Source organism: Monopterus albus, unplaced genomic scaffold, assembly GCF_001952655.1.
Source record: "Monopterus albus unplaced genomic scaffold, M_albus_1.0 scaffold18.1, whole genome shotgun sequence".
In the NCBI taxonomy this organism is placed as follows: Eukaryota; Metazoa; Chordata; class Actinopteri; order Synbranchiformes; family Synbranchidae; genus Monopterus; species Monopterus albus.
This window is the reverse complement of record NW_018127898.1, coordinates 5,737,951-5,765,935: the sequence shown is the minus strand read 5'-3', so window position 1 is coordinate 5,765,935 and position 27,985 is coordinate 5,737,951. Positions and strand designations below refer to the sequence as shown.

The following is a 27,985-nucleotide window of genomic DNA, read 5'->3' as shown; positions in this document are numbered from 1 at the left end:
AAGTCAGTCTTTCCTGTTTATCCTAAACAGTGAGGCTCCATGTGCACATGCTAATTTTGATACGTTAATGCATAATAAATTTCACACTGTGAAATATATATCCTCTTATTAGTCTTCTCTTTTTAATATAAAACGAACACGCCCCACAAATACAATGAAATACGGGTGGTTTTATTAAGGTAAGCAGTTATAAGAAGAACTGGGAACAGTTATCAAACTACTAAACTAAAGGCCTCATTAAACTCTTCTGGGCACAATATTCACAAAACTGCTATTGCCTTAAACTTTATAACCTTATAAACCTTGTAACAGCTGGATTCTGGATTGTTTGTACTACACATTCTCTCTTATTTTGTCACTCACTTGCACTTCAACAAACACATTCACTCACATGTGCAAATGCAGCATCAGATCAATTAACTGTGCATGCAAATGCATTCTAGCCCAAGTAACAAATGTCACAGCTAAATGTCAGCATAGAATCATTATATTAGAGTGGAACACACATCAATTTCAGAATAAAAGTTGAGATTAAATAAATACTGACAACAATTTTAAAAGGTGATACTTTTTGCAGTAGATTAGAGAGTGATCAAAAAGTCAAAATAACACCTGAGTAGGGATGGGACAATGTATCGAAATTCAATATATTGCGATACAGAAACAAAAAAATATGTATCGTTTTGTCTAGAGATATATATTGTGCGGTTTCCATGTACCAATGATACCCTAGCAGAACTTTAGTCAGTATATCTGGTTGTTCTTTACATAATCAACCTAGAAAAGAGGAATAAAGTAGAAGTATTTCACAGCTAGTTATACATTGTCATCAATGAATTTTTAACTGTATCGTGATTGAATCAAATCATACACACCATATCATGCATCAGTCATATCAAGAAAAAGTCACATGGTCCCATCCCTAGACCTGAGTAGCACGTTTTGTAACTGTATGTCCATTTCAGACTAGTAATGATCTTACAAGACTTAACAGGAGGTAAAATATGTAGTTACACCTGTAAAACATTCCTGTCTTTACTGGTAGCCTCAGTACTTTATTTGTGAAACCTATTAACTATTTGTAATGTATTCACTGCAAAGTATCTCAAGCTACTCACCTGAGGTTATGTACATGACAAGTATAATTACTATTTTCTTCGACAGTCATCTGACATGAACAGTAAGAATTCAAGGGTCATCGTCATGTGAGAGAAGACATTACAATTCAGTCTCACCTATTGAGGCTGTGTACCTTTCAGCATTTGCCACAAGAATTCAAGGCAATGCACCCAAAGTCAAAACCACATTACAGGTATAACACAGCATACACGGGGTGGTGACAAGTAACTGATCCTGGTTTAGTGTGTCATCCGCACACACTGTCATGGCCTCTAGCGGAAGAGACAACCAAACTGGCTGACTGGACAGATGAATAGCTGAGTTTGGTATGGCTAGAATAAGAGTACTCCTGAAAAAAAAGGATAATCTGTTAAGTATTTCTTCAGTTCTTCAGGTTTTGGATAACCCTTTAGTCTATAAAAAGAGAAAATAGTGAAAAAGTGCTGATCATTATTTCTCTAAGCCAATGTTGTCTCAGTGGTTCAATGTTGAAATTGCTTATCACACAGTCAAAAACAAATCATTAATCATTAATAATGGATTCCAAAAAAAAAAAAAAAGGAAACATATTTGAAATGCTGGAACCAGCAAGTGGCATTTTTAGCCAGTATGGCTCTAGAAGTGGTAATGTCTGGTTGGATCTGGATCACCAGTCCACAACTTTGGTCAAGACTTAATTATCTCAACAGTTATTGGATGGATTGCCTGGAAATTTTAGACAGGCATTCATGGTTTCTAAAGGCTAAATCTTGCTGATCTTAATGATCCCCTGCGTTTTCATCTAGCATAACCATGAGGTTGATATTTTATTAGTGTTTGTTTTTTTTTGTGAAGTATCTTGAGAACTCTGGAATGAGTGCCATGAAATCTGACTGTGCAGAATGTATGTAGGGGAAGTCTAGAGATGCAGAGGCATGACCACCTCTCCCAGTAACTAAAGGAATTTCTGCAGCACATATACTTGCCTTTTTTCCAGCAGGGGTGTCATGATTTAGCTGCAACAATTAATATTGTTTCTTTTCAGTTTAGAAAATATAGCGAAAGGAAATAATGTCCTCACTCTCCTCACTTTGTGTGAAAGAAGATCGACTTCATGGATGTTTTATTTAAACAACTTCAATAATAATTTCACTTAATTTTCAATGGTACATTCAATAATACAATAATGATTAAAATAGGTTTCAATAATACACTCATGCTCATCCTTCACAAAAAAGGGTGAGAGAGATGACATCATTTCCTGTCACCTTTCAGTGAAGCAAACCCTTTGCCTCAAAAACGTACAAAATTTCTATTTTTCTGGATTGGACCGGATTATTTTTGATTCTGTTTTGACAGGTTTGATAAGGGAGTCATTTGGGCATGAAGCCTATTTCACCAGCATGGAACGGATCCAAAACAGAATCAGCTACTGAAACCCATCCCTAACCATATTGATCATTGACTTTGTCAGCATGTTAGCATACTGATGCTAGCTCAAAGCACCACTGTGCATAAGTACAGTCTCACAGGGCTGCTGCCATGGCTGTAGCCTTGGCTTTGTCCAACAACCTACATGGTTATATCTCAAAATGACTGGCTGTTAACTGACTGGCCGAATTTAACATCCACACACATACACACATTCATGTGCCCCTAACATCCATGTTACATGGAGGAGTCATACAGGAGTGTTTCTGATTTCTCTGATCATGGATCTTCCTGGGCTCCATTACTCTCTTTAGCCCCAGGCTCAGTTCTTTCCTCTGCTGCATCAGCAGTCTGCTTCATCGCTACCTCTAAAACCTGATCCAGCATCTCTATGGTTCTTTGATTCGGCTCGCTGTCATTTTCTCTATTCTCTTTATCCAGCATGTGATAGTTGTAGATGTTCATAACGAAGAGGAAAATCCCGCCGCTTGCGATCACCGAGCCACACATGAAGAAAAGGTACTTGTAGTCAAAAAGGTCCACCAGTAGCCCTGTGCAGAGAAAGGGAGGGGCACAAAGATATTATGATATTTCAAACCAAGTGAGGGTCAGTGCAATCCAAGTTACACCACACTGTCTGTAAAACCATTAGACACTAGGAAATGTGGCACACCATGACAAAGAAAGTAGGTCACCTAAGAATGACAGTATGTCACTAAATAATATCTTCATTTCACCACTTTACAAGTTTGAAGGTGAAGAGCAAGAACAAACTCAGATTTGGCTTATGGATGTGTGTGTGTGTGTGTGTGTGTTAGAGAGAGAGAGAGTCAAAGTGAGAAGGGGCCAATTTGAGAAGAGCCATGTCAGAAATGACAGAGGGCCATTACACCCTTCCTGGCTCTCCCTGCACCTCTTGGAAGGCAATTTGGACGGCTTCTACCAAAACGAATCAGAAGAGAGGCCCATTCTCCGAGCTATAAATATCAAGCCCAAGTCGGCAGAAAAGCGACAAATGTGGTTTAGATCAGATCTAAGCCTCCAGGTTTTCAGAGTTTTAACTGCACCAGGCCTCAAGACATGGATCGATGGGTGAGTGTCTACCTGTCTATCTCGTTGTATTACAAACCCTCCTTTATAACATTTTAGTCTCGTTGATTTAATGGAAAGATTCTGCAATGTGTGAATCATTCTGACCAAGAATATGCTCCCTTTATACTCCTTAGAGAAAATGACTAAACAAACCAACAAATTCAGCCTGTATATTTTTTATTTTTCATCTCATAACAATGTACCTTTCTAAATGATTTAACTATGTTTATTATCACATTATCAACAAACTGAGGAGTGTTTGTGACAAACTAGTGCCATTTTTACCCTCCAACTTTCAATAAATCTTGTGCTATAATTGATGAGACTGCCATTACATAACAGTATGGGAGGTGTCTCTACTGCATAGCATGTTATAGTATGTTAATCTAAATCTATTAAATTAGGGCAGCTCCTCTGTACTGTCCTTAGGTACACCAATTACCGTCTTTATGACAAAGAATTATGATGATGTTCGTGTGTGTGTGTGTGTGTGTGCGCTGTACTGCACTAGGAGGGGTCACTTTGCATTTGGATTAGTTTCAGCTATCTCAGTGCAGACCCTATCTGATTGATAGCACTCATCTGGTGTGTCCACACCAATGACCATCACTCTCATTAAAACAGTCCTTGATTGGCTGAGTGGTAATTAAGCCCATCTGGTATTGTCACCTCTTTTTAAAAGTATTCACAGCTTAATTATGGCCCAGGTACAGGACTTTAACGATGAGAGTTTGAACCGAGAGTCATTAAAAACCCAAAGCAAAAGGCTAATTACACTCACTTACTTCACTTCCCCCTAATTGGACTGACCCGGAGGTTGGGAGAGCAGTAACAAGCGTTCTCCTCCAGGGGACACACAGTGTCCTGCTCTGGAGGAGAACGTTAGACGTGCAGCGAGACACTTATTTACCCTATTAAATCAGCCCCTCAGAACAGGGTCGCCACACATTTTCAGCTCATCAAAACTCAAATTGGAGACAAAGAAAAAGTTTGTCAGTGGGGTGTCATGTACAGCCGATTAAGTCACGTTAACTATACTAAGTCCTCAGTGTTTGTCTTGGACACCGCACAGGCGCCTCCAGGTAAACTTTAAAGTTGATAGACAGATAGAGCACCAGTTAGTTAACTACTCATAACAATTCTGTGGGGTTTAGAGGGGGGCTTCTTAAGGCGCAGTGCATTGGCACCAGGTTTTCTTTTTGACAGTTCCCTTGTGAAAACTGACTTTCTAACGATGAAGAGGACTGTACACAATAATATGTAATATATATTGTAAAGCCACAGACTAGACTGCATTGTTATAATAGATTATTATAAATCACCTGACTGGGCTTCAGATTTCTATTTCCATTGCTGATGAATCTGATTCTTTTCTTGATTAAATAAATCATTGTTTGGTCAGTAAAATAAAAAGCCCTGATCACATCTCCTACTGTCTATGAACAGTCCAAAACTCCAAAGCACCGTAATGTGATAACACTGAAAAGTGTGGTTTGCGTTTTTTAAAATTTAGATGAGTTTCTAGTTATGATTGAACTTATTTTCATATTTACCTGTTGTTGTTTCCTTTATTTATCTTTACTTGAAAAATAACACATTATTAATTGATCAAAAACAGCTTATTATCCTTCAAATCAATCTAGGGATCAATGAATTAATGATTTCAGCTCTAAACTTCATCTGTCTTTAATAATGAGTAAGGGCATAAAAGCTTCCAAAGTTATTGTGCAACTTCTTCATTGACAAATCCAGATGTCATTGCTAAATGTCTACAGTGCACTTTGGACATGTGAACTTTTCACTTATGCTCTACTGTAAAAGAATCAATAGGTCCTTGTTCTGCTAATATCCATAGACATCAGTAATGTTAAACAGCAAATATGCAGTAAGGCTCCAGCTGTAGTAGTGCACCTCTACTACAGGGCAATTCATCACACAACATCTGTCCAGCACAGTGACATTGTTTAAGGTTATTTCACAACAAAATAGCTATTATACCTCATCGGTAAGGACTAATGCATTTACATGCCAGAGAAACCTCTTTTCTACTTCCTGCTCCTGTGTCAGCTGTTACGGGCTCTGATGTCAACAGAAAGGCTTCAATACAAAGCGCTTTTGTTCTATGATAAATGGTAAATTATCACAAAAACAGTGTTTGCTCAGTGGCTCCTTTTTCAGATACTGTTACCGTCATTATATGCAGTGCCTCAGTTTTTTTTTACTGAATCGAGTGTTTTATAGTGGGTTCTACAAAAGTGCACCAATCTTGAAAACGGCGAGCAGGCAGAGAGTAAACGATACCTTTCTGATTACATAGTAATTTAGCCCATGAAGGTAGCTGTCCAACACTTCCATCTTAAAGCCTCATCAGAGACAGAAGAGTGCTGGAGATGTGTGTTATCAGATGAAACGGGGATTATTATCATATTTGATCATAAGTAAAAAAGCTCAGTAATGCAGTTTCAGGGTGATGCTGAGATGCATTACAAAAATCCCAAGTAATTATAGTCTATTCCTGCCAACAATGTCAAAACAACAAACATAAAAGTATACGTCTATACTGGTATCAGCACATTTGGTTCAGGTGGGAATCCTGACTGGATCCTGCAACCAGACCATAGCATCATTTATTAGGTCCAATAACTGTAGGGAACACGCAGGTAGAGAATAAGTTCTGTTTCATACTCCACGCAAGCTACATGTATGTAGCAACAACTAATCGATAAAAATCGACAATGCATTTCTTCTTCAGGAGCTGGGTTTGCATGTGCACATTAGGCTCTTCAGCTGGAGAAAGGAGCTGCATAAGGAAATCTAAAATGCACTGAGAGCAAATGTGTCATCAGATTCAACAATTTACAGGTAAACACAGGAAAGTGTTTGTTGTGTGGTGTTGTTTTTCATGTCAGTCAGACTGATTCTGTTCTATCCAGAAATGGAAGTTGATGTCCAGTGTGCACAGTTACCTGCGGTAGGTGGTCCCAGTAGCATGGGGAAGCACTCCATGATGGTGACTAGTCCAACAGCACTGGGGAAGTGCTGATTTCCCATCAGGTCCATCAGGCATTCAAAAATCAGGGCGAAGACCATGCCAAAACTAATGCCTAGAAATACCGCGTAAACCACCAGGAAGGAGTAGCTTCTGATCAGCGGGCACAGTAAGTGGCATGTACCATTGAAAATCATAGCAAAGCTGAAAAAGTACTGGATTCTAGGCCTAATCCATTTGCTGTTGGCCACCAGGCCAGTGCCAGGCCGAACAAACATGTCCACGAGGCCTGTAATGGAGAGCAGGTAGGCTGCAGAGTACTCCGCTACACCTTGGCTAATAGCATAAGCAGACAGGAACAGAAAGGGTGCATAGGCACCGAAGATAAACATCATGTTCCCTATGAGGTAAATAACGAAGCCTCTATCTTTGAAGAAGGACAAATCACAGAACATCTTAGTGTTCTTTGTGCAGCTTCTTTCCAGCTTATTGTTGCTCTTATTTGGCTGTTCCTCCACTATCTTCTGTAGTGCAAAAGAGGGCGGCTTACAGGGCAGAACAACAGGCCTCATCAGGGCGCCGGCAACACAACAGTTAAGCATCAGGCCCCCAAGGATAAAGAAACTTCCTCTCCAGCCAAACTTGTCCAGCAGATATTGGTTGAGAGGGGCCAGGAAGAACAGAAACACTGGACTCCCAGCCATAGCCAGTCCATTGGCTAAAGGGCGCTTGGCCAAAAAATACTTGCTGATGATGGTGAGAGATGCATTAAGGTTTAAGGAGAGTCCACAACCTGTGTGTAGACAGAGAAAAAAACTGTTACATTACTGAAATTCTCCTAAGGGAAAACCCTCCTGAACCTAAACTCCAAACAGCACTTGTTAAATTAAATTAAGAGGGATTCTGCTTTGTGCTCATTAAGGTTCCATCTCCTTTCACTTTTACCAGCTAAAATCTCATTACAAAATGCTGGAATTGTTGCAAAAATAATTCTTCCATTTAAGCAGAAATAAATTAGAGCCTGAGTAACACCTTGACTCTCTTGCCTTTCTACCCAAAATTCAATTTAAGATGAAGAGCTACAGGTGGTTGGTTAGGCTGCTGAATTATCTCTTGCCAGTGTCAGTTTAATCTTCCTCTCTGGTTTTATGAGAAAGTTTGTTGGAAAAACATTTTTGTGAATACCTCTAGTCAAGGTGTGTCCAAACACTAGGACTAACATAGGGAAGAAGTGTATTTCAGCATCTTGATTTGATAGTAACCTTATATATAAATTTAACATAGAAATGGCATTATTTTGCATTACTCTGATTTTAAAATAACAATACTGTCACAAAAATTGGTGCATCTCTGAGACATTGAATTACTATGCGAGTCTGTGTCGGACACTAGCAGATGTGTGGGGATAAAAATAACATTTCAGATTTCTTAAGAGCTGATGAAATCTTTGGCAATCCAAAGATTAAGCATCAGAAAGTTTGGATGCTGTGATGGAATTTTCAAAACAAATGAAAAATAAATTAAACAGTTCATTGTAATATGTGGCATTAAGTCCATCAACACTTTCTGTGCAGTCCAGGCAGGCAACCAGAGTTCAAACTTTAATGTATGGATTCCACCGTGCTCAGGAAAAACTGGTGCATTATCCCAGCAGTGTTATCCAATAATTATAAATTAAGGTCATACTCATGGCAAGAAAACACTTTATTCTGCAAGAAGACAAAACTAAACTTTTGCATAAGACTGTATACATACATACATACACACACACACTCACCAGGTTCCCACCAGCAAATGTGTTTGTTGGAACACATGACCAGAGGTAGCGCCATTAGGAAATTAAATCCCAAGCTTTAGCAGTAACAAAAAGCAAAAAAAACAAACTGCCTAACACATCACTGCTTGTCAAACAACCCATATATAAGGGCGTTTTACAAAAAAAATCCCCTGTCCATACACACTATCACTTTAGCACTACACAGCTGACAATTTTTTTCCTCCAATGTTTTAACAATTTATCACTCAGATGTCCTTCGTTGCCCCACATTATATAAAATGTGACACTTCAGGAGTTCAAACATCTGCATGCTGACCTCTATGCCTCACACAGTATGTATCCACAGTTCCTTTTCTGCAACCTTGTATAATGATATTAAAGCTGACCTTGACTGTCCACACCTAATTCAAAAGGACAGTTACTTCCTGAAAGTCATTCATTGACTCTGAAAAGTTTTTAATTAAATGATTATCTCTCTGTGTATGCATGCATTTGTGTATGCATGTGTGTGTGTGAGCATAAGTCTGCAAGTCTATTTGGTAAAATTGCCTTATGCCTATGTGTCGGTGTGCCAGGGCACTGGGGAGCAAAGCAGGGCACGAACATGCCCCCGGGCACCACACATGGCCCAGCCACTCACTGGGCCTATTAATCCTTCACAACAGTCCTTGGCAGGGTAATGAGCCTCACACGGTGGCAGGGAGCCCCCATGTGAGGACCGTGATGGGAGCCTACAGGAGAGTACAGAGGGCCACAGAAGAGCATGCTCTCTGGGACAAGAGATGGTTTCTGTCTTAATTACCGTCCTGGTTCTGGTCCCCACGTTGCTCTAATTGCACCCCAGGAGCTGGGGCAGATGCCCTGGGCCCCTGACAAACAGCACGGCAGAACAGTCAGGGGAACCAAATCTGGCAACCCAGAGATTCTGATTCTGAATCTGAAATGGGGCAAGTTGCCAAGCTCCCAACCCCATAGGGCCTTAACCTGGTCTGATGGGAATGTTAAGTTAAACAAGTCTGGGATCCATATCATAAAAGCAGTTTGCTCATTCACTGTCTTTCACCACATTCATAAAACAGACCTCGATGCTCAGTACCGATCTTTTCGTGTTGATGGTTCACATTCATGTTTGTAGATCACGTTACCCAGCTCCAGTGTGAACACCACTGGGGTCCTAAACTGCCAGGCATGTGCAGATTTAAATGAACTGTGCAATTCCCTGAAAAACTGCTTGGTTAAGATTTGTTCCTGCTAGCTTGGCAGGATTAAGCTTCTCCATAAATGTTAAACAAAAGTAAACATCCTCATGTCTCTACTGACCCTCTTAAAGTGTTGATGCTCTCCTCTAGGTTTATTTACAACCTGTCTGTGAGGGTCAGGCACTGAATGATGATGAAAGACAATATGTGTATGCACGGACGCAGGAAATTTGGGGAAAAAAAAGAAAAACAAACATAAAAACATGAATTTCAATCTGATGGTTCTGATAGCGGTTGTATGATCAGGGATCAAATATGTATTGGCTCTAGGGCCACATATGGAAGTGGCCCAGACATTATATGAAAAATTTCTATTCGTGGAAAAGACCAGACTTAAGGGAAACTTCACTTCAAGGGAAACAAATCGTATTTGAGTCACCTGAGCACATAGCATTAGTTTGGGGCTGATTGCTTGGTCAACCGTCCGTGGACACTGCTTGAATGCAAGTAGAAAAATCTATCAGCTTTTCAGGCAATAGTGTCTGAAGATATTTACTCATAGACAACATTTTGAAATATATTAAGGTATTGTACCTCCAATGATGCCAGTGAAAAAGTAAAGGTAAATGATGGAGGTCCCAAAAGAAGCAGCAACCATAGATACCCCACACATCAGTCCACCCAGTATAACGACTGGCCGGCTTCCAAAGCAGTTGACCAACACGCTGCTCACAGGTCCTGTAAAGAGGAGGAGGAAGACAAAGAGAAAGAAAGAGAGATCAGGTCAGAAACAACAAGCTACATCTTAATATAAACAGTTTTAGCAGTTAACTTACCTACTGCTAGTGATCAAGTGTTCGGAGAACAACAGCACCAGTTCTTTCTCTATAGGTCTAAACCAAGGGCAAAAGGACGTCACAGTGGGTGATGAAATGCCTCCACACTTTTGCATCCACTGCAAAGGAACTTGGCAACTCATTATGCTTTCCTCTGATAATGTCAAATACTACACTCAGTAATCAGTCAGCAATTAAACAGCCTTTTATATGCTGTCACTCTTCCCTTCATTCATAACCTTGCCTGAAAGAGAGAAATTGCTCCACCAGTCCTTCTGCAGCGCGCAATAATGAAAACTCCTTTCTTCCCCTTGCTATAAAGACCGGTCCTTTGAATATATATTAATTTTTGTCAAATATTAAAGGAAATGGTGAGAGCATGGATCAAAATAAAATATATGGGCTGCCAGGATTATTTTAAAACCTTAACATGCTGCTGCTTTTCAGGGCAGCGGAAGGAAGGGCCTTTGTGTTGATGGTGATCATTTAAAACAACCCAGTGAACAGTAAGACGACTACATGGCTACCAAACACAATGTCTCACACTGGATTCACCTCTCGCCTGTGGGACAGTATGGCATTGTTTAATGAGTGATAATGGCTGTTGAACGGTGCGACAACGTTTGAATCGGCAGCTCAAACGCGCCACAGAATCGAAGGGAACCACAGCAACTGGTGGCAATTTTGCGTTACCACAAATAAAATACAAACCTCGATTAACCCAAATTAAACGTCTGGCTAGGCATTCAATGCCAGATTAAGGTAGCCCCCCTCACAGTTCTCGGTGCTTGATGAAGAGAAGCTATTTTTTGCCAAATATGGAAAAAAAGCACTGACGTGTGATGTTCAAACCTGCTGCTGACACAAATAAAGGCAGAAGGCAGATGCTTGTTAATCAAAAGCAGGACCACATGGACCAACGCTCTAGGCCATAATAAAACACTGCTTTGACCAGCAACAAAAAAATATCCCTCTGAATATCTTGAAACAGCTACAGAACATTTGTGTATTATCCCACACTTTAATTGCATGTTGTGCTGCATAGGACTATTTACAATATGCGTGTACAAAATGAATAACAATAATCAGTTAATTCACAGTGAAGAGTTTCTCAGATTCCTTGTAATCTTCTTTGATTGTTTCACACTGAGCTGTAAAGAACTGTCCTTAACAACTTCATCTGCTGCACCACTGTGACTACAGTACAAAACAAAATATCCATCCTGCTGCTTATGCAGTTAACCAGGTGCCGTTGGGGGTCAAAGATAGATCATCTTTCTTGCAGTAGCTGTGTCACACAATAGGGCATCTCCCACACTAGCAACATTTCTACTTCCATTATAACTTCATCATTCAGACTTCTTGAGTCAGAGGTTTTCTGAGAAGGCTGTCATGTCTCTCCCATGGGGACCTGGTGTCAGACCCCAGTGTGCTGAACCTTCCTCTGATATATTCCCCATCTCTCTCTCTCCTCCACTGGGTGACATTGGTGAAGCCTTGCCAAGGACAATATGATAAAGCCCTGTACCTAAGCAACAGTGGAGGGGAATACTGCACCAGTTGGGCCTCCATGAGTTAAAAGCAGACCAGTCATACGCCCTGTTGTCCACTAACCTTGAAAGCAGCTACTGGTGAATCCATGTAAAGCCTCCATAAAAGTTAGATTTTTGCATGTGTCATCTAAAAAGTTCGCATTTTAGATTTCTAAGATTCCTTTGCCTGCTGGTGGGATATGTGTATGCTGTCTGACAAGTCCCAGGGACTTTTTTGCAGCACAAAATCTTTAGTTCTTGTAAGATGAGGGTTGAAATGGCAAACATTCAATAACTCAGCCATTATGTTATGAGTTTTAAGGGTCATGTAGTATCTTACATTTACAGTATTTTCTTTTGGCAAAAGATTAAAAATCTATTGCATAAATGCAGAATCAAACCAAGGCCTCTTCATAGCCAGTGAAATCTACAAATGCTTCTTGTGTGGCTCAGACAACAGCATTGGTTCAGACCAGCCCCATGAGTAATGTTATGTAATGTTTAGATATGTCAACCATTCAGGCGTTTCACTCTCATTTGATATTCAAAAATAAATCACAGCAGATCTAGACGATGTGAGCTGGAGGAAACAAAAAGCAGACAGGGCCTGATAAAGCTGAGGACATGCAGTGGCAACAATAAAATATGTGAAGTAAGCTGTAGAAACATTTTGTAATTCCCATTACAAAAAAAAAAAAAAAAATTGTGTGAACCATAGACTGGATATAACAGATGGACGACACGTCACCACTTTCCCTTGTTTTCTTTGTAGATGACAAAATCATTTTTCCATTTACTATAAAACTGGGATTTCAATCTCTAAGTTTTATTGCACATATCCTTCCTCTTTAACAGAGCTCTTTAACTCTTCTCCTCCACCACTTTCTCCACACACCGAGAGTGACCCACAGGATGCCGGTGCATGTGAAAGAGGAGGACAACATCTGATAACACACACTGACCTCTTTTTGGATGATCAATTTTCCATTAAGTGTCACGTTCCAAACATTCCTTGCTTGCAGACCTCAGTCGTAAACCAAGCGAATCAGACTCCAGTCTCTCAAATAAATCGCTGAATTTCATATTGAATAGTTTTGTGCAGGTTAAAATGGTGTTTCAGTGTTATTTCTGACATTTGGAATTACTTCGATTCCACTGTGCTACACCTTTCATAGGCCTATTTAGTATCATTTAACAGCATACTGTACATCATGACGGTTTCAGGAAAAGTACTGTACTCACAAATGTATATCTGGTCCACTGTGAGCATAGAAACATCTGTTAATAGAGGTGTGACCTCTAAGATGAGGGTCAAGTCCCTCTGGTCAACACCCCTTTAACCTAAAACTACAACTGATCCTCGAGTCCCCTTGTGCGCTACTCCACACCTGCACGTGGCTGATTCTTCTCCAGAACTGAAGTGGAGAACAGAAAAAAAAAACTGTAACTCCTCAGCCCTGAGCTATGCTGGCCCACAGGTCCATCTGGCCAAACCTGACCGCCCATCAGTGAACTGCCAACAACAGCAAAGAGCCAGACTCTCTCCCTGTGTGAACCTCACTTCTGCTCACCCCTGTGCTACAGTTGCCTTGGTAACCCACCTAAACATCACTGCCAGACTGCTATGAGATTGCAACTCTACCTGCACGACCTGCGGTGCATTAAACACTGCTTCCACCAGGCAGACTTCACCTGCTCTCCCGCCCTCGATTATTGATTATCACTCTTAGGGGGAGAGAGAGAGAGAGAGAGCGCCAATATAATTATCATTAGTTATTCCATCTTGTAAAATTAGACATGATTCTCTATTTGAACATTATCTGCAGTATAATTCCAGATAACTCAGGTTTGCAACACAAACTGCTGATGTTGTTTACAAACTCACTGATGCAACAGTGCATGGCCATTAAGGCTGACTGAGTACAAATGCATACCACTGACTGCTTATTCCCTCTCACACAGATGTGTAAGTCTGCAGTCAGCTGACCACTAGCTGTCGTCTTTGTGATGTGTCCGAGTGTAACTTTTAACAGAGGGTGTGATGTGATTTTGATCAGCTGATGATTACCAGTGCTACAGTAGTTCTTGGAAGTGAGTCTGATATGTCAGAGCCCTGAGGAAATGCAATAAAAAACAGTTCTGTTCAGTTAACATTCAGGCTATTATTTGGCCCCTAACACTAAAGCCTTCTCTGGCTATGTAAAGGATACTTATTTAGATGTGGTGACTACAGAACCTGCGATGCGCCAAGAACATTTCACCTCAGATTACACTGAATTCCAAACTGCTCTGCTTTAAGTTTCTATTTGAACCTCGTGTTTTTATAGTAACCAGGTGTTTTATTAGCATATCTGCTAATATTAGCTTGCTGCAGATTGTGTGTGGTGGGCATAAAGTAACAAGAAATTGCAATGCAGTAGTTACAGTGCAGTCCTGACATCGCTCTTTACATCTTAACTCATGTGACACACATGATGACTAGTGGGCCGGTAGGCCAAGTGACATCAACAGCCCTCAACTGTGAAGCATCTTCATAAACCTCAAGCACATCCAGCTGCCATCTAAGAGCACTTTTGGAAAGTAACAAGAAATTGCAGTACTGGTATGTCTGAGGTCGCCTCTAGGGGCGGGAATCTTTGGCAAACTCATGGTTCAATTTAATTCAGATTCTTGGTGTCAAAATTTGATTCAAAGTCAATTCTCGATTCAAAACAATTCAATTCAATAAAAATAAATAAAGAAGGGCACTAAATTTAGGCTCTTCTTCCAGTGCACTGTGTGTCTGTCCACTGCCCACTGAACTGCTAATGAAGTTCTTCAGACAGCTGAAAGCTGACTGGTTGTGCATCAGAACCAAGTACTTTATATACTGCTACTGAGCAGTACTACTCTTTAAACTATCCTATCAGAAAACCAGAAAAAGATAACAGCAATACTAAAAATAATCAAATTCTAAAAATACTCATTTGCAAACATTATAGCTCAATTCTTTGTTTAATTTCTCTGAGCAAGTTACTTGACAAACTGAACCTTGATTTCGAATTTTTACTACTACCTCAAAGATCATGAATTAAACTGGCTTTACTGTACTGAAGCTGGTAAAGCATTGTGGGCCAGCTTGACAAACAGGCTAAGAGCACACCCTCTATCCTACTTTGCTGAAATGAAGTCAGCTTTTGAAAAACATGTTGGCAGACTATTAACAAGCAATATCCACATAGAACAAAAGCAATTAAAGCTTTAAAGCTAAGGCCATCACTAAACTTAAATATGAAGTGAACTATCTGTCGATGATCTGACAGTGTGAATGTATTCATAGGGACTGCTCCTGATAACAGTGATTACTTTTGCATTTGGCCTTACCTAGCAGAAAACAAATACTGATTGAATCAACTCACCGCCTGCATACATGGTAGCCAGCATGATAGAGGAGATCCAGGCTATTTCACTGTAGCTGGCCCCCAAGTCCTCTTGGATCTCTTTGAAGAAAATAGAGAGGGCTTTTGGCGCCGAGTAGGCAAATCCAATGGAAATATGGGCCCCAAACACCACCATCCAGCCCCAACCACCATCCAGGGGTTTATAGCCCAACTCATTTGCTGGTGCTGGGGACATGATCTTGTTCAGAGTGGAGAACATGCATGACATTATTGTGTTATCAGAACAAAGAGAACATGTTGTAACTTAAAGAACTGATGTTATACACCTCTTTAAATCCAGAATGTATAGTTTTACTTAAACAAGCTATACTATCTTTTGCAAAGCATTAGCCACCTTTCAAAATAAAGGATCGAACATATTCCAAATTTACTGGGAGAACTAGATGCCAACTAAATCGGTTTTATTAATTAACTGACAGGTATTTGGACTAAAACTAGATGACAGCTACATCCGTTTTATCATTTTCTGGTGCTGGTTTGTTTACAGAAGTCATGTTTGCAAAGATAACAGGAGCTGACCCAGCACTAATTTCATAATGGTGAGATGTGAAAGCCGGTTATGTGGCTGCTGGGTGTGAACTGAATAAACATAATGAAGGAGACAGTTGTTTTGGCCAAACGCAAAGATGGCATGTGACACACCGAATAACGACGTCCACAGCTTTGATAAATTTATAACATGCGTGTTATTACTGCGGTTTCGGTTGATAGCATCTATAGTGACTCCATTTACAACTACACAATAAACCATTCCAGCTAGACTTAAACCTAAATACAGCTTTGTAACTAAAACTAAACACTGTGACGTGGAACTTTTCATAAACTGAGTTTGGCGACAAACTTTCCACATGGAGTGGAAGTCGGAGCCATTAAACCTCCAACTTTCAGCATCAGTCATTTTTATAAGGTCAGATCAGAACCTACCTTCCACTGAGCGCCGTTCAAGCCCGTCTGTCTCCACTGAGCTACTGATCAAAGGTTCAGCCTGCTTTATTTGACGTCCTGTCACGTGGCGAACCGATGGCCTCCTCCGAGTCAGGACTAGTTCCAGGATCTCTAGTACATCAGCTGTGTCCTGTAGGGCATACTGTCTCTGCCTCCACGTGTTGCGACATCGGTCCTACACACACGCCATGTACGGTAGTACATGGCCCAAATGACGGCACACACGTTCGGTGTTGCGACATCGGTCCTACACACACGTCATGTACAGTAGTACATGGCCCAAATCGCGGCACACACGTTCAAAATGGACAATAAATGGACAAATATCACTTTCAATTGTTTTATTTTCAAATTATGTGCAATGTGAATTTCACAGTTGATCTCAACCACCACTATAACCCAAAAACCCAAAACGGACAGACCAGCAAAATGAGGAAAGAAATGCATGAGGAACACCATGGAATAGCACCCATAAGCGATGGATGTATAGCCAGGAGGAGCTTCATATGGCCCAAGGCATGACTGGTGTTTCAAACATGACGTAACAGTGTAGTTACTTGATCTGTAATGCTTAGTTATGTTAGAGATGTTACAAAAAAAATACTACTGTACTACAGGGGGTTCAGGTAATCATTTTTTCTCAACAGAGCAGGATTACTCTACAATGACTAAATAGGCAATTACATGAAAGAAAAAAATTCATTGATTAAACAAAAAAAAAAAAAAAAAAATCACATCTTTTTTTTTTTCAAGTTATAAAATAAACTGGTTTAAAAATCTGTGCAAGTACAGCAAACCTATAGTACAGTATATTACACATAACAAAAACATTTAAATACAGTACTGTGTATCAGTAGAAATCCTGAGAGTTGTCCATTCCTGGTTCTCAAATGGCTGGGTGGAGATGTGGATGAAGCTCAAACCTTCTCTGACCCTTGCTGAGGGCAACGTTCAAACTGAAACAATTAAAAGTAAGCTCACATCAGTCAACAGTGGATCCTCAGGTCCTTTCTGAATGTGACTCTTCTGGTATGCATTTCCATCTAAATCTCAGATGATTGCTATACGGTTACTTAAACCATAACAGAGGGGCACTCTCTGTTAAGACCGAACAAAGGAAATGTGTAGTGCAAAGATGATACAGCAACCTACATGAGGAAACTGACGGCACTGACAATGTCGCACTCTGACAGGGGATGCCACTCAGCGGTGGCATCAATTCTTTTATACAAGATTGTCCAAAACAACAAACACACACACACAAACACAAACAAAACAGCACCAACAGTTTGTGTCCTTGTGTGACAGTGTGTAAAGATAGATTGATGGCTGTTAGATGAATTAGCGAACAACCCAGGCCACCCTCTCTTACTCAAAGTCTGCTTGTTCAGTTTGCAGTTACGGACTGTCGAAGTGGAGAGTGATTCAGTGCAATGCTGAGTAAGACTTTTCGGATATTCTTCACCATGAGGAACAACTTTAGAGTCCAATGTCCATCTTCTAGCCACAGGCACACTGGCATCCTGAACTGCACCAAATTACACACCACTTCATCCCTGCATCCATGCAACAGCCAAACAATTATTACTGGAACCTGTGAGATTTTCACTAGCTGAGACAAGCACATAGAACATTAATGCACTCTTACTAAGGTCATATAATGCGACAATCTAATCACAGTTCCATGAGTTATTGCTACCACAAGCATTTTTTTTTTTTTTACAACGTCCAGATCAACTAGAACAAGACCTCAAATGTTTTTTCTTTTGGCATTTAAGAGGAAAGCTCTTTCAACTTTTTTCAAATGAATAATTTGTTGTCGAAAAATAACCACAGCTCAAAGCTGAACTTTTCACACATCTACTTAATTAAATCAACAGCCTGAAGTGTCCCTTTTCTCCTCACCAAATATCTTTGAAGGGTTTGAGGTAAACCTGTTACTTGGTCTGAACTTTCCACTTAGTGTTGCCACAAATCTGACTCCGTCTTTGTTTCTCCAATGTGGAGAGTGATCAATTCACTTAAGCCGTCTTTACATGTGACACAAAATGGATGCCAACTTAAAAGAGTGGGAAGTTCAAGCCCCCATGCAGCTAGAATCTCAAACTAAACTCAAAAACAGCTTGGAAGCCACAACAAGTGTATTGACACACTGATGCTTGTGAAGGAAGAGAGGACCATAAGGATATCAAATAAGCTTCAAAAACACTAAGGTAATATGAATCACAAGCATGCTTCAAATTAAAACTAATCTATAAAATAAGGTAAAGAGAGACTTGAAATTGGAGAGGAAAACGCGCGCGCGCACACACACACACACACACACACAAACAAATTCAGGAGCCAGAAACCTACTAGTGAGCTATTGTACTCATCTTACCCGTAAGAATATACATTTTAGTTATTTATATATAGATATATATATAAATTTTCACTTTATGCTGACGTGTAGCATTCCTATCTCCAGAGGGCACTTTTATCTTGTCAAAACCCTCATTCGCATGCTTATCGTAAGAATCCAGACCTATATATATATATGAATCTAAAACAAAACAGAACAACATGGCTCAACAACAAGCAAAAATTAGGATAATTGCACTTATAATTCACTGTATGGTTTTGTTAAACAAGCATCAGTGTGGGTAGTTGGTGGTGTCTGGAAAAAAAAATACTGCAATCTTTAAAAGCACCCCCATTTTGATCATGTTAACCTAAAGTTTGAATGACTTAAGACTTAACCAAAAATGGTTTTTGTGATGCAAACCCATGGTAACACCAGGGACAAGGCAGGCAGGACCACACTACTCCCTCTGCCTCATAATCTGGGTTCACAATACAAACTACCTCAAAGCACTTTCTGGAGACATTGTGGATAAAGTTTGGCCACCACACATTCAAAATGGCGACCCAAATCCCAGAGGCGGTCAGGTGTCTCATAGACTTTGGTCCAAACATCTGCCTCATCATCATACTGGTAAAGGGAGTTCTTTCGGCTGGTGCGAAACACGTGCTCCTCCACCATGACCTGCGTGGCTCGTACGAACAGGTGTAGCTTGCCTTGCAGCAGCATGGCCTTGATATATGGGCTTGTGGCTTGGTCAAAGGGAAGATCTTTCTTACGGCTCCAGGTGTTCTTCTCAATGTCATAGACCTCAACAGTGAAAGTGCGCTGGTGGTTCTTGCAGATGCCAGCAATGTAGTAGATGCAGTTCTTATACAAGGAGGCCAGACCCTGACTCCGAGGGACACTCATCGGGGCCAGATGACTCCAGTAGTCCTTACGGGGATCAAAGCAGAAGAAATATTCACCTGCAGAAAACAAAAAAAATGTAATTTAGAGCCATGATCTACCATTTAAAATCCTTTCTCATACGTACTTGTCATTCAAATGTGATATTAGATACATATTTACAGATCACTTGAATTAATAAGATATATTACATGATCACTGTCATTTTCAGTTCAATATCAGGACCATATAGGTTCACTGAAGTAGCACAACCTCACCTTGGAGGACATAGATGCGGTCCCTGTACTCGACAGAACTGTGAAACTCCATGGCTACTGGCATAGGACTGACTGCTGTCCAACAATTGTCCCTGGCATCATAGCATTCTACTGATTTTAATGCATTTCGCCCATCGCCCTCATAAACTCGGCCTCCCAGTGCATAAAGTTTCCCACAGCAGTGCACAAGTTTGCAGCCTATTCTTGCTCTCAGCAGAGGTGCACGTGGAAGCCATCGATTGCCTGCATGTTCGTACTGCCAGAAGTCACTCTCTGCTCGATGGTCTATGCACACCTCACTGTTGCTCGGCCGGTAGCCACCAGCGACGTAGATGTCGTTCTCTGAGGACACCAAGATACCAACCTCCCGGAGATCATTAGGTGGTTTGCAGAGCTTGAACACCCTTCCTGTGGCTGTGTCCAGGCAAGGCACCGTCTGCTTCTTCCCTGAGTGTTTGTGAGCGGCGTCAAAGCATATAATCATCTCGGAAGCAGTCATACCCAGGCGCTGAGGGCAACCGTTGGTGCCGGTGAGACGGGCTTTAGCCTCATCAGGGTCTTTAGACAGGGAGAGGGCGCAAGCAAAGGGGGCCGGTATCTGACTGAGAAAGGACTCATCTAGCAATGGCAGACGGATGCACAGGGAAAAAACCTCAGCTAGGTGGGCCTCACGGCCAGGCAGATCATGCTCCAGCCAGCGGACAATGCTCTCATACACATGCTCTTCTTTCTCCACATTGAGGTCATCATTGTTCAAAATACTGACCAGCTGCTCCTTCGTCATCTGGAGGAACTCTTGCTCCCGTGACACACACAAGAACTACCACAAAAAAAATAAAATAAAATAAAATGTTTCCGTTTTTAGCACCCAGAGCCACTGGTCACAAATAAACTGTTATAAGACAAGAATAAAACAATGACTTTGGAAAATGTATTGACTCAGAATGCAAATAACCAATGTTGTGCTCATGTTAAACTGACCTTCTTCCGGATGTAGTCCTGTGAACGTTCCCTCAGCTCCTGGTGCCCATAGGCATCAGCGAACATGTAGACCCCAATACAGTTTTGGGGGTCAAGACGACTGATCATGAACTGGGCGCACTGGTCTTGAAGGGCAGGAATCTGGAAAATGCTGGCTGCAGTGAACAGGGCCTGGACATTGGACTCAGAGAGCGTGACCCTGGATGTGTAGGCATAGTCTAGGACAAGGTGCATGGATTCCGATTCCACCCCAACAATTCTGACCTCGCGCTGGCTGCTCTCTGTAAGGCCACTAGTGAACATGGACCTGGTGGTAAAGAGGGGGGGGGGATATATGACTACAGTCACAAGACTGTATGTTTAATGGCTGTGTTCAATAAAGACATTTGATTTGAAAGAGATTTGATCTTAACATCATAACAAGAAATGTTCCAAGCCAAACCTAAGGATCATATTGGGGTTGATCTTGGCATATTTTAAAGGACTGGTATTGACAAAAAAAGCTAATCAAACACCTATATTTCTTTATTTTAATGTCATCTTTCTAATGCTGCAGTCAATCTTGGGGTCTCTCTCTCACTCTCTCTTTCTCTCTCTCTCTCTCTCTCTCACACACACACACACACACACACACACACACACACACACACACACACAGGGGAGTGGCGCTTGTAATGGACAGTAAAAGCAATTCATCACCCGTTGAAGCAGAACACAAACTTGCAGAAATGTGACATCTTCCCTGCTTTGCAACTTGCTGAAGTCCCTATTTCACCCATAATGAACAAAAAACCAACCAGCTCCCCACCTATCTCTAGATCTGTCTCTCTCTCTGTGTGTGTGTGTGTGTGTGTGTGTGTGTGTGTGTGTGTGTGCATTCACTAAAAGGCAAAATATAAGCAGCAACATTTGCAGGGTACTAATTAGGGAAGTTTATGTATTGATTCAGACTTGTTATCGGCACATCCCCAATTGTGGGGATTAATAAAGTGATCTATCTATCTATTATAGGAGCTTGACTGGGGCCAAAAAATGTTTCTGGGACATCCCTGATCATAACAGTTACCTGTTAACCGGTAGCCAAGTTGAATCTTGAACTAAAGTTTCAAGATTTCCAGCAACCTGTTTGTAAAAATACACTTGTTATATTTATTTATCATCCAATAAATCTTACCTAAAATATGGACTGATTGCCGCAAGGACGTTTCGGTGACATGAGAAAGTCTTGCCATGGTCCACTTCTACAACGATGTCTGTGAGCTGTGCTTCATCATACAAGACTTTGAGCTGCTGAAGAATGTTACAAGCATGAACAGCATCTACCCCGTTGTAGTTGGTGGTTGGAGGTGTCCCATTTTGTACTTGTAACAGCTTCCCTACCTCTTAATATAACAGAGCAAAAAGAGAAAAACACAAGATCATTGTGTCAACTTTAGAAATGAAAGACACCACACAAACAACTGAAAGCTCCTTTTGTGGTTAAGGTCGTTTTTGATCTACTGAAAACAAAAATAAACTGGTGATGATGACAGCACCTCTACTGTGTTATACACTTCAACGGAAAACAATATGAAATTGATGGCACTGTTTGAAATGGCACAAAGCAAACTAAACGCTGCGATTGTAGATCTATACCACGTAAGATGGTAGCAAAACGTTCTGTATGTTCGACAAAAATGTATACTATAAACTAACACTGCAAAAGTTAGGGAGACTTATTTTTTCTCAGGAACAAACAACAAAAACTGTTAAGGAACAAAAAGTTTTCCAACAAATATCTCGTGTTGTGCAACGCCAACTCCATGACAGGACAAAGACTTGCAATGAGTGAATAGAGAACCACTGTCTCGGCAGGTGGTAGCTAGTTGGCTAACACCTCACATCATTGCCCGGTGCCTGCTGTGACTGTGTGGGCAGATAATTATAACGCTACTGCCGAACGCCAACTTTGACGATATAAACTACTTAAGAGCAATGTTATGTTGTGTTCGTCAGAACGCATGTTTATCACGAAATTAACAATACCTGGGGTTACGTAAGCTAGTTGACATACGAGTTTAACTTTTAGCAGAAAGCTAGGCACCAAGCTAATGTTAGCAAGCTTTTCTTGACACAACAAATGCGAAATATAAAGGACGACAAAAACCTCAAGTGTTTTCAGTCCTAACGTTCATATCTTGGTAACACGTGGCAGTATTCAGTGCCACGTTCAATGCATTAGCACTGATATTAGCAATTGTAACTGCAACTTGTCTAACCTTTGTCTCTGTTATAAACAAGCGTTTACACCGTCAGCTGTGGGCTGCGAGCTAACCGGCCGAAAGTTAGCCAGACTGCTAACGTTAGCTGCAAAGCCAGGCTAACGATACCAACACTTTTGAGGAGTCGTTTAGAGCCTGACCTCTTTTTAACAAGAAAGTAACATGTCACGACTCTTTTCGTTACTTTATGAGACACTACTCCACGAATATATAAACACACGAATTATAACTTTAAATGTCGTTATTTAAGTCAGATCAAGACACAAAACAATGAAGATTTTGCTAACCTCCACTGGCAGCCATTCTCTCCAGTCTGTCTCGGGGCAGACCGAGAAACGTCACGGAGTGCACAGCGGAGCCCCGGAAACAAGTAACAACCAATCACAAGAAAAGTACTGACCTGGCAACCAATCACAAGAAAAGTACTGACCTGGCAACCAATCATGTTCCTGTCCTCTGAAATAGGAAGAAAGTTGGTGTATGTATCATGGTGTGTGGGCAAATTACAGATAACACTCAATATAGTCAAGAAAATAGTCAAAGCATCCCCTTTAAACAGGCGGACAAAGGGTAGTAAAAAGTTGAGAGGAAGCACTCTGACTAAAGTAGTGACCTGAGCTGTTTGTGATCATAAACATTACTGCATCATAGGGATTGACACCACTTTCTTTGCCCATGTCCTTATATACTTAGTCATATAAGTGAGACAGTAAATAAAAATTTGGATAAATAATGCATGATATTCTCACTTTTATTAATATATTTCACTATTACCGTACATGTTTTCTTACACCCCATGGCAATTGATTTTTTGTAAACAAGGATTTTGTTAAATATCTTTTTGTCCAAAACTTTCAAAGGTTTGGGGTCACTTCCATTTTTTATAACAATTTTTTGCATTTTATTATGACATTTAAGCAGCTGAGCCAGGTCAGTAAACATGGTTAAATTGTACCAAATTCATAAGCAAACCACCAGAGGTAAACAATGAACAAAAAGTCAATGAAACTAAAAATGTGTGTAAATTTTGTGTGAAACCCCTTTTTACAGGGATGAAGTAATAGGTTAACATACATCTGTTCTGCAGTAGTGAAACTAAATTAAACCTTGGAAATTGATGCAATTTCTATGATATTTCAACTGTTGTTGATTACTTACAACAATACAATTCTATGTGTACAGTGACAGTGTTGGAAAAGTCTATGTTACTACATCTGCAGCATTATTTGCACAAAGTAAATTAACAAAGGAAGTCAGACCTTTTCAGGGTTTTCATCATTTAGCAGGATAATGATCCCCAGACAGTAGGCTTTAAATGATGGAGTGGCCAGCACAGTGACCAGACTTTGGAGAAAATCGAGTGCCAGCAAAGCAACCTACAAGTGCAGAATATTTTATGAGAACTTCTGCAACAATGATATCTATCCAAATAATATTTCAGTTGTAGAAAAAAATGCCACTGTTCAGCTGTAGTATTACCCTAATAACAACTGGAAAAATAGAGGACACCCCAAACTTCTGAATAGTAGTGTGCCAAAGAGAATTTTCAGACCAGAAGATTTTTTCAAATTCTCCATATAACTCCAAATAACAAAGGGAGAAAATTTGTAAATCCAGATATACTGTAGAATTATATTCAAAGAAACTGCACAACACAGACATGCATGGAAAACACTGTGGTGGTATATGAATTGCATTCATGTATCTTTGCATATAATATCATAATGGCATGCACATTTTTATATTTTCCATGAAGATATTATGATGTGAAGGGTATTGTGCAGTCGAAATTGTAGCTGTGTGACAGTTAGTTCCGAAGCTAGAGACTGTGTCTGTAAGCAGGTGATTCCTGTCTTGGCAAGAAAGTACTATGCTGGATGGGAGGGGGGAGTGAGTAGTTAACATATCTCAGAGGTTTGGTTTCACACATACACATCTGTATGCAAAAAGATTTGAGAACCATTTAACATTTATGTTGCTTATATAGGTAATATGTAATGTGCATATATGCACTGTACTATGTCATACTGTATACTGTTGTGTATTCTTTCACCCAATATTGTGTGTCTGTTCACTGTTTGATAAGGGTTGATGAGGTAACTTTAACAGTGAAATGATTACCAGGTAGAGACAGGACATTGCGGGTCACCATGACTTTTGGGGGAAATCCTGTCCACAGTCCAAGAACATCTAGTTACAGAAACATGTTTGATTAGAAAGCTGAGACACATTTTTTGATAGCATTAACACCATGGGACATGATACTCTGCAGCACACACACATCATGATGGGTAAAAGATAACTAATTATGATGGATAGAGATGATCTGTGTGTCCATGTATGGTAATAAAGTTGGTCAATAGGCTGTGATATTAAGGTATATAGGAAATTAAACAATGTACTCTGGGGGAATTGCAATTCACTGGACTCTGCATGTAATAAAGTGATCTGCTTGTTTTGAACCTTCTATCTCAAAAGTTTTTTTCCCAACATGTCAGGATAACTGAACATAACTGTATATAGTTGAAGCTGGTTAAACACTGGTATTAAAATCAAATGAGAATCAGCCGGTAAGGGATGAAATATACAGTAACCTTTGCATGCGCTGCGTGATTATGGGTTTGTCATGTTGCAACAGGGATTTGAAATGATATAAACTGTTAGAAAAGCTGCAGGAGTGGTGAAAGGTTGCAACTGTAGCTGCAAAATATCCAACTAAAGTGTGATTTTAGTGGGTTAAGTTTATATTGATGTGAAAAAATACAAACCTTGCCACTAATTGTCACTGTTGGTTATAAGGTGTTATATTTGACCTTATATTTAAGGTCAAATATAAAATTGACCTAAAATATAAAATTTTGACAATTATACATTCTTATTCAGAAGCTGTCACCACACACACTGACAGACTTGTTCATCTCTCTATCATGTGCTGTTTGAGGACTCAAGATACACATTCGCATGCTGGCATAAGATTCTACTACTGATTTTTAAATTCATTGTATAAAATCATTTGCATATTGTGAGCATTCAGCCAGGTTGTTAAGTTGTGAGTCTAAACTGTGGATCTTTTGTGAGTTGAGAGGTTTTTGATAAATGTGACAAAATGTGACATAGATTTGTTTTCCTTAAAAAACCATCAGGAAAGTAATACAATGCAAAATGTGTGGGTATATATATATATACTAGTACTGGATGCCTGAAATACCTGTGAACTCAGAGATGATGATCAGTATTTCTCACCATCTGTTATGGACCTACAGTATTTGTTGGTTGGCTGAAACCAGACTGCTTTTTAGTCTTTGCTTTGGTTCGTGTTGCTCCATGGCCTTGCTCAGGTATTGCCTGTTTGTTAGCATAGTGTGCTTGTGTGCCATAGTAGTACCAGTAATATCAGTGAATTACATTTCTCACATAAATTAAGTGGGCTGCTGTGTTCTGCAGACAGCTTTAAGAGTTTTCCAAGGTGTCCAGATTTTCCCTAATATAAACCCTTTTAGGAAACCTTGTCCTCATTTACACTTTACATACCAAATCTGTGCATTAAATGAAACTGGAATATCTCTTTAAATTCTTTTTCATTACATATACCCCACAGAAATAATCTAGACATTTAAATTCAAAGTAAATGTCTCCAGACTTGTCATATTTCTATGATGTTTTCATATGCTTGTTCATAACTTGTCAAACATTATCATGTAGCCAATAAAATTTAGATCACATATTGGCTTGACAAACTGGGCAAACCTGTGTACTGCTTTTGACATTTTTAAAGCTAAATAAATTGAGTTTAGATGAGTTTCTTCAACCTTCAAGAAAGAGGTGACATTTTTGAGTAGTACTGAAAGTGACAGGGGATAGAAAATGCCTCCAGGTTGCACCAAACAAATAAATATTTTACTGTTACTCAGTTCACATTCTATTGTGTGTTTGTTATGTTTGTAGGCTTTTTTTTAACACAATAATTATCAAAATTACAATTATACTCTTTGGTGGATGTTCGAAAACGACAAAATATCCAGCAATTCTGTTTAAATGGTCCTGCCTAATTGAACTGTAACAGATGACGTCACCCACTGTTATGTGTCACTAAAGTTTCTGTTTTTTGGATAAATGTGATGGTGATGATGGCAGAAAAAGAAACAGTACTGACAAATTGTTTTATAATTTGTGCAGAACCAATCAAAAATATACAATAACACCAGCCACATCAGTCAATGCACAGGAATGATTTTGCTTCAGAATAAACAAATAAGCAAAGGCTGCTACTTACAATTAAATTTCTCTATCTAAAGGGAAAACTCTTACTTAAATATTTATAGGTGCTCTAAAAAAAAGTTTGTTTTGCATCTAGTGATTAAGTCGAACTTACATTTGGGTCAACCATTTAAATTTTCTATTATTATGTTGATTGCATATTTCAGGCTCTTCACACAAACTGTCAACATTAATGAGGCGATGCCCTTTGTGGCAGTGGCAGCTGATAATTCATTGCCATTTTCGCTTTCTCTCAGAATCAAATAGGAGTTTGCTGAAGTGGGTCTTTAGACATTCACAGCATGTCGCAGCACCTACAACCTCGTGCTGTCAGGAGAAATACACTGCAGTAATTGCTGTATATTGAACACTGCGATTGCCATGTAACTCCCATTTATTAACATGCTGTCATTTAATCTCAATAGCTTTTAATTAAAATTCATTTATTAATCGATTTTAGCAATAATGTTACAACCCTGCCTTGGGATGTCACTGTTTAAGATCACACATTGTGTTAATTAAACATCTCAAGCATTAACCCCCTGCTGATGTATCCTCATTTTTCCACTTAATTAATAAGTTGTCAAAGTTAGGTAATATCACATAAGAAGCTTACTAATTGTAACAGATTTATTTTAAC

The 27,985-nt window shown here is 39.9% G+C and overlaps 2 protein-coding genes across 2 annotated transcripts; both read right to left on the bottom strand.

Annotated features, from left to right (window-relative positions):
* Positions 1–1,198: 1,198 nt before the first annotated feature.
* On the bottom strand, positions 1,199–16,386 carry LOC109956124 (monocarboxylate transporter 2-like). The gene is made up of 5 exons (XM_020592995.1): positions 16,319–16,386; positions 15,353–15,572; positions 10,181–10,324; positions 6,588–7,403; positions 1,199–3,080 (listed from the first exon to the last, which is right to left on the bottom strand). The coding sequence occupies exons 2-5, from the start codon at positions 15,567–15,569 to the stop codon at positions 2,809–2,811; spliced, it is 1,449 nt and encodes a 482-aa protein (XP_020448651.1). The 5' UTR covers positions 15,570–15,572; positions 16,319–16,386; the 3' UTR covers positions 1,199–2,808.
* Positions 16,387–17,352: 966 nt separating this feature from the next.
* kbtbd8 (kelch repeat and BTB (POZ) domain containing 8) lies at positions 17,353–23,477 on the bottom strand. Its single transcript, XM_020593149.1, has 5 exons — positions 23,376–23,477; positions 22,002–22,209; positions 20,828–21,134; positions 19,847–20,666; positions 17,353–19,648 (listed from the first exon to the last, which is right to left on the bottom strand). The coding sequence occupies exons 1-5, from the start codon at positions 23,389–23,391 to the stop codon at positions 19,185–19,187; spliced, it is 1,815 nt and encodes a 604-aa protein (XP_020448805.1). The 5' UTR covers positions 23,392–23,477; the 3' UTR covers positions 17,353–19,184.
* Between the last annotated feature and the right edge of the window lie 4,508 nt (positions 23,478–27,985).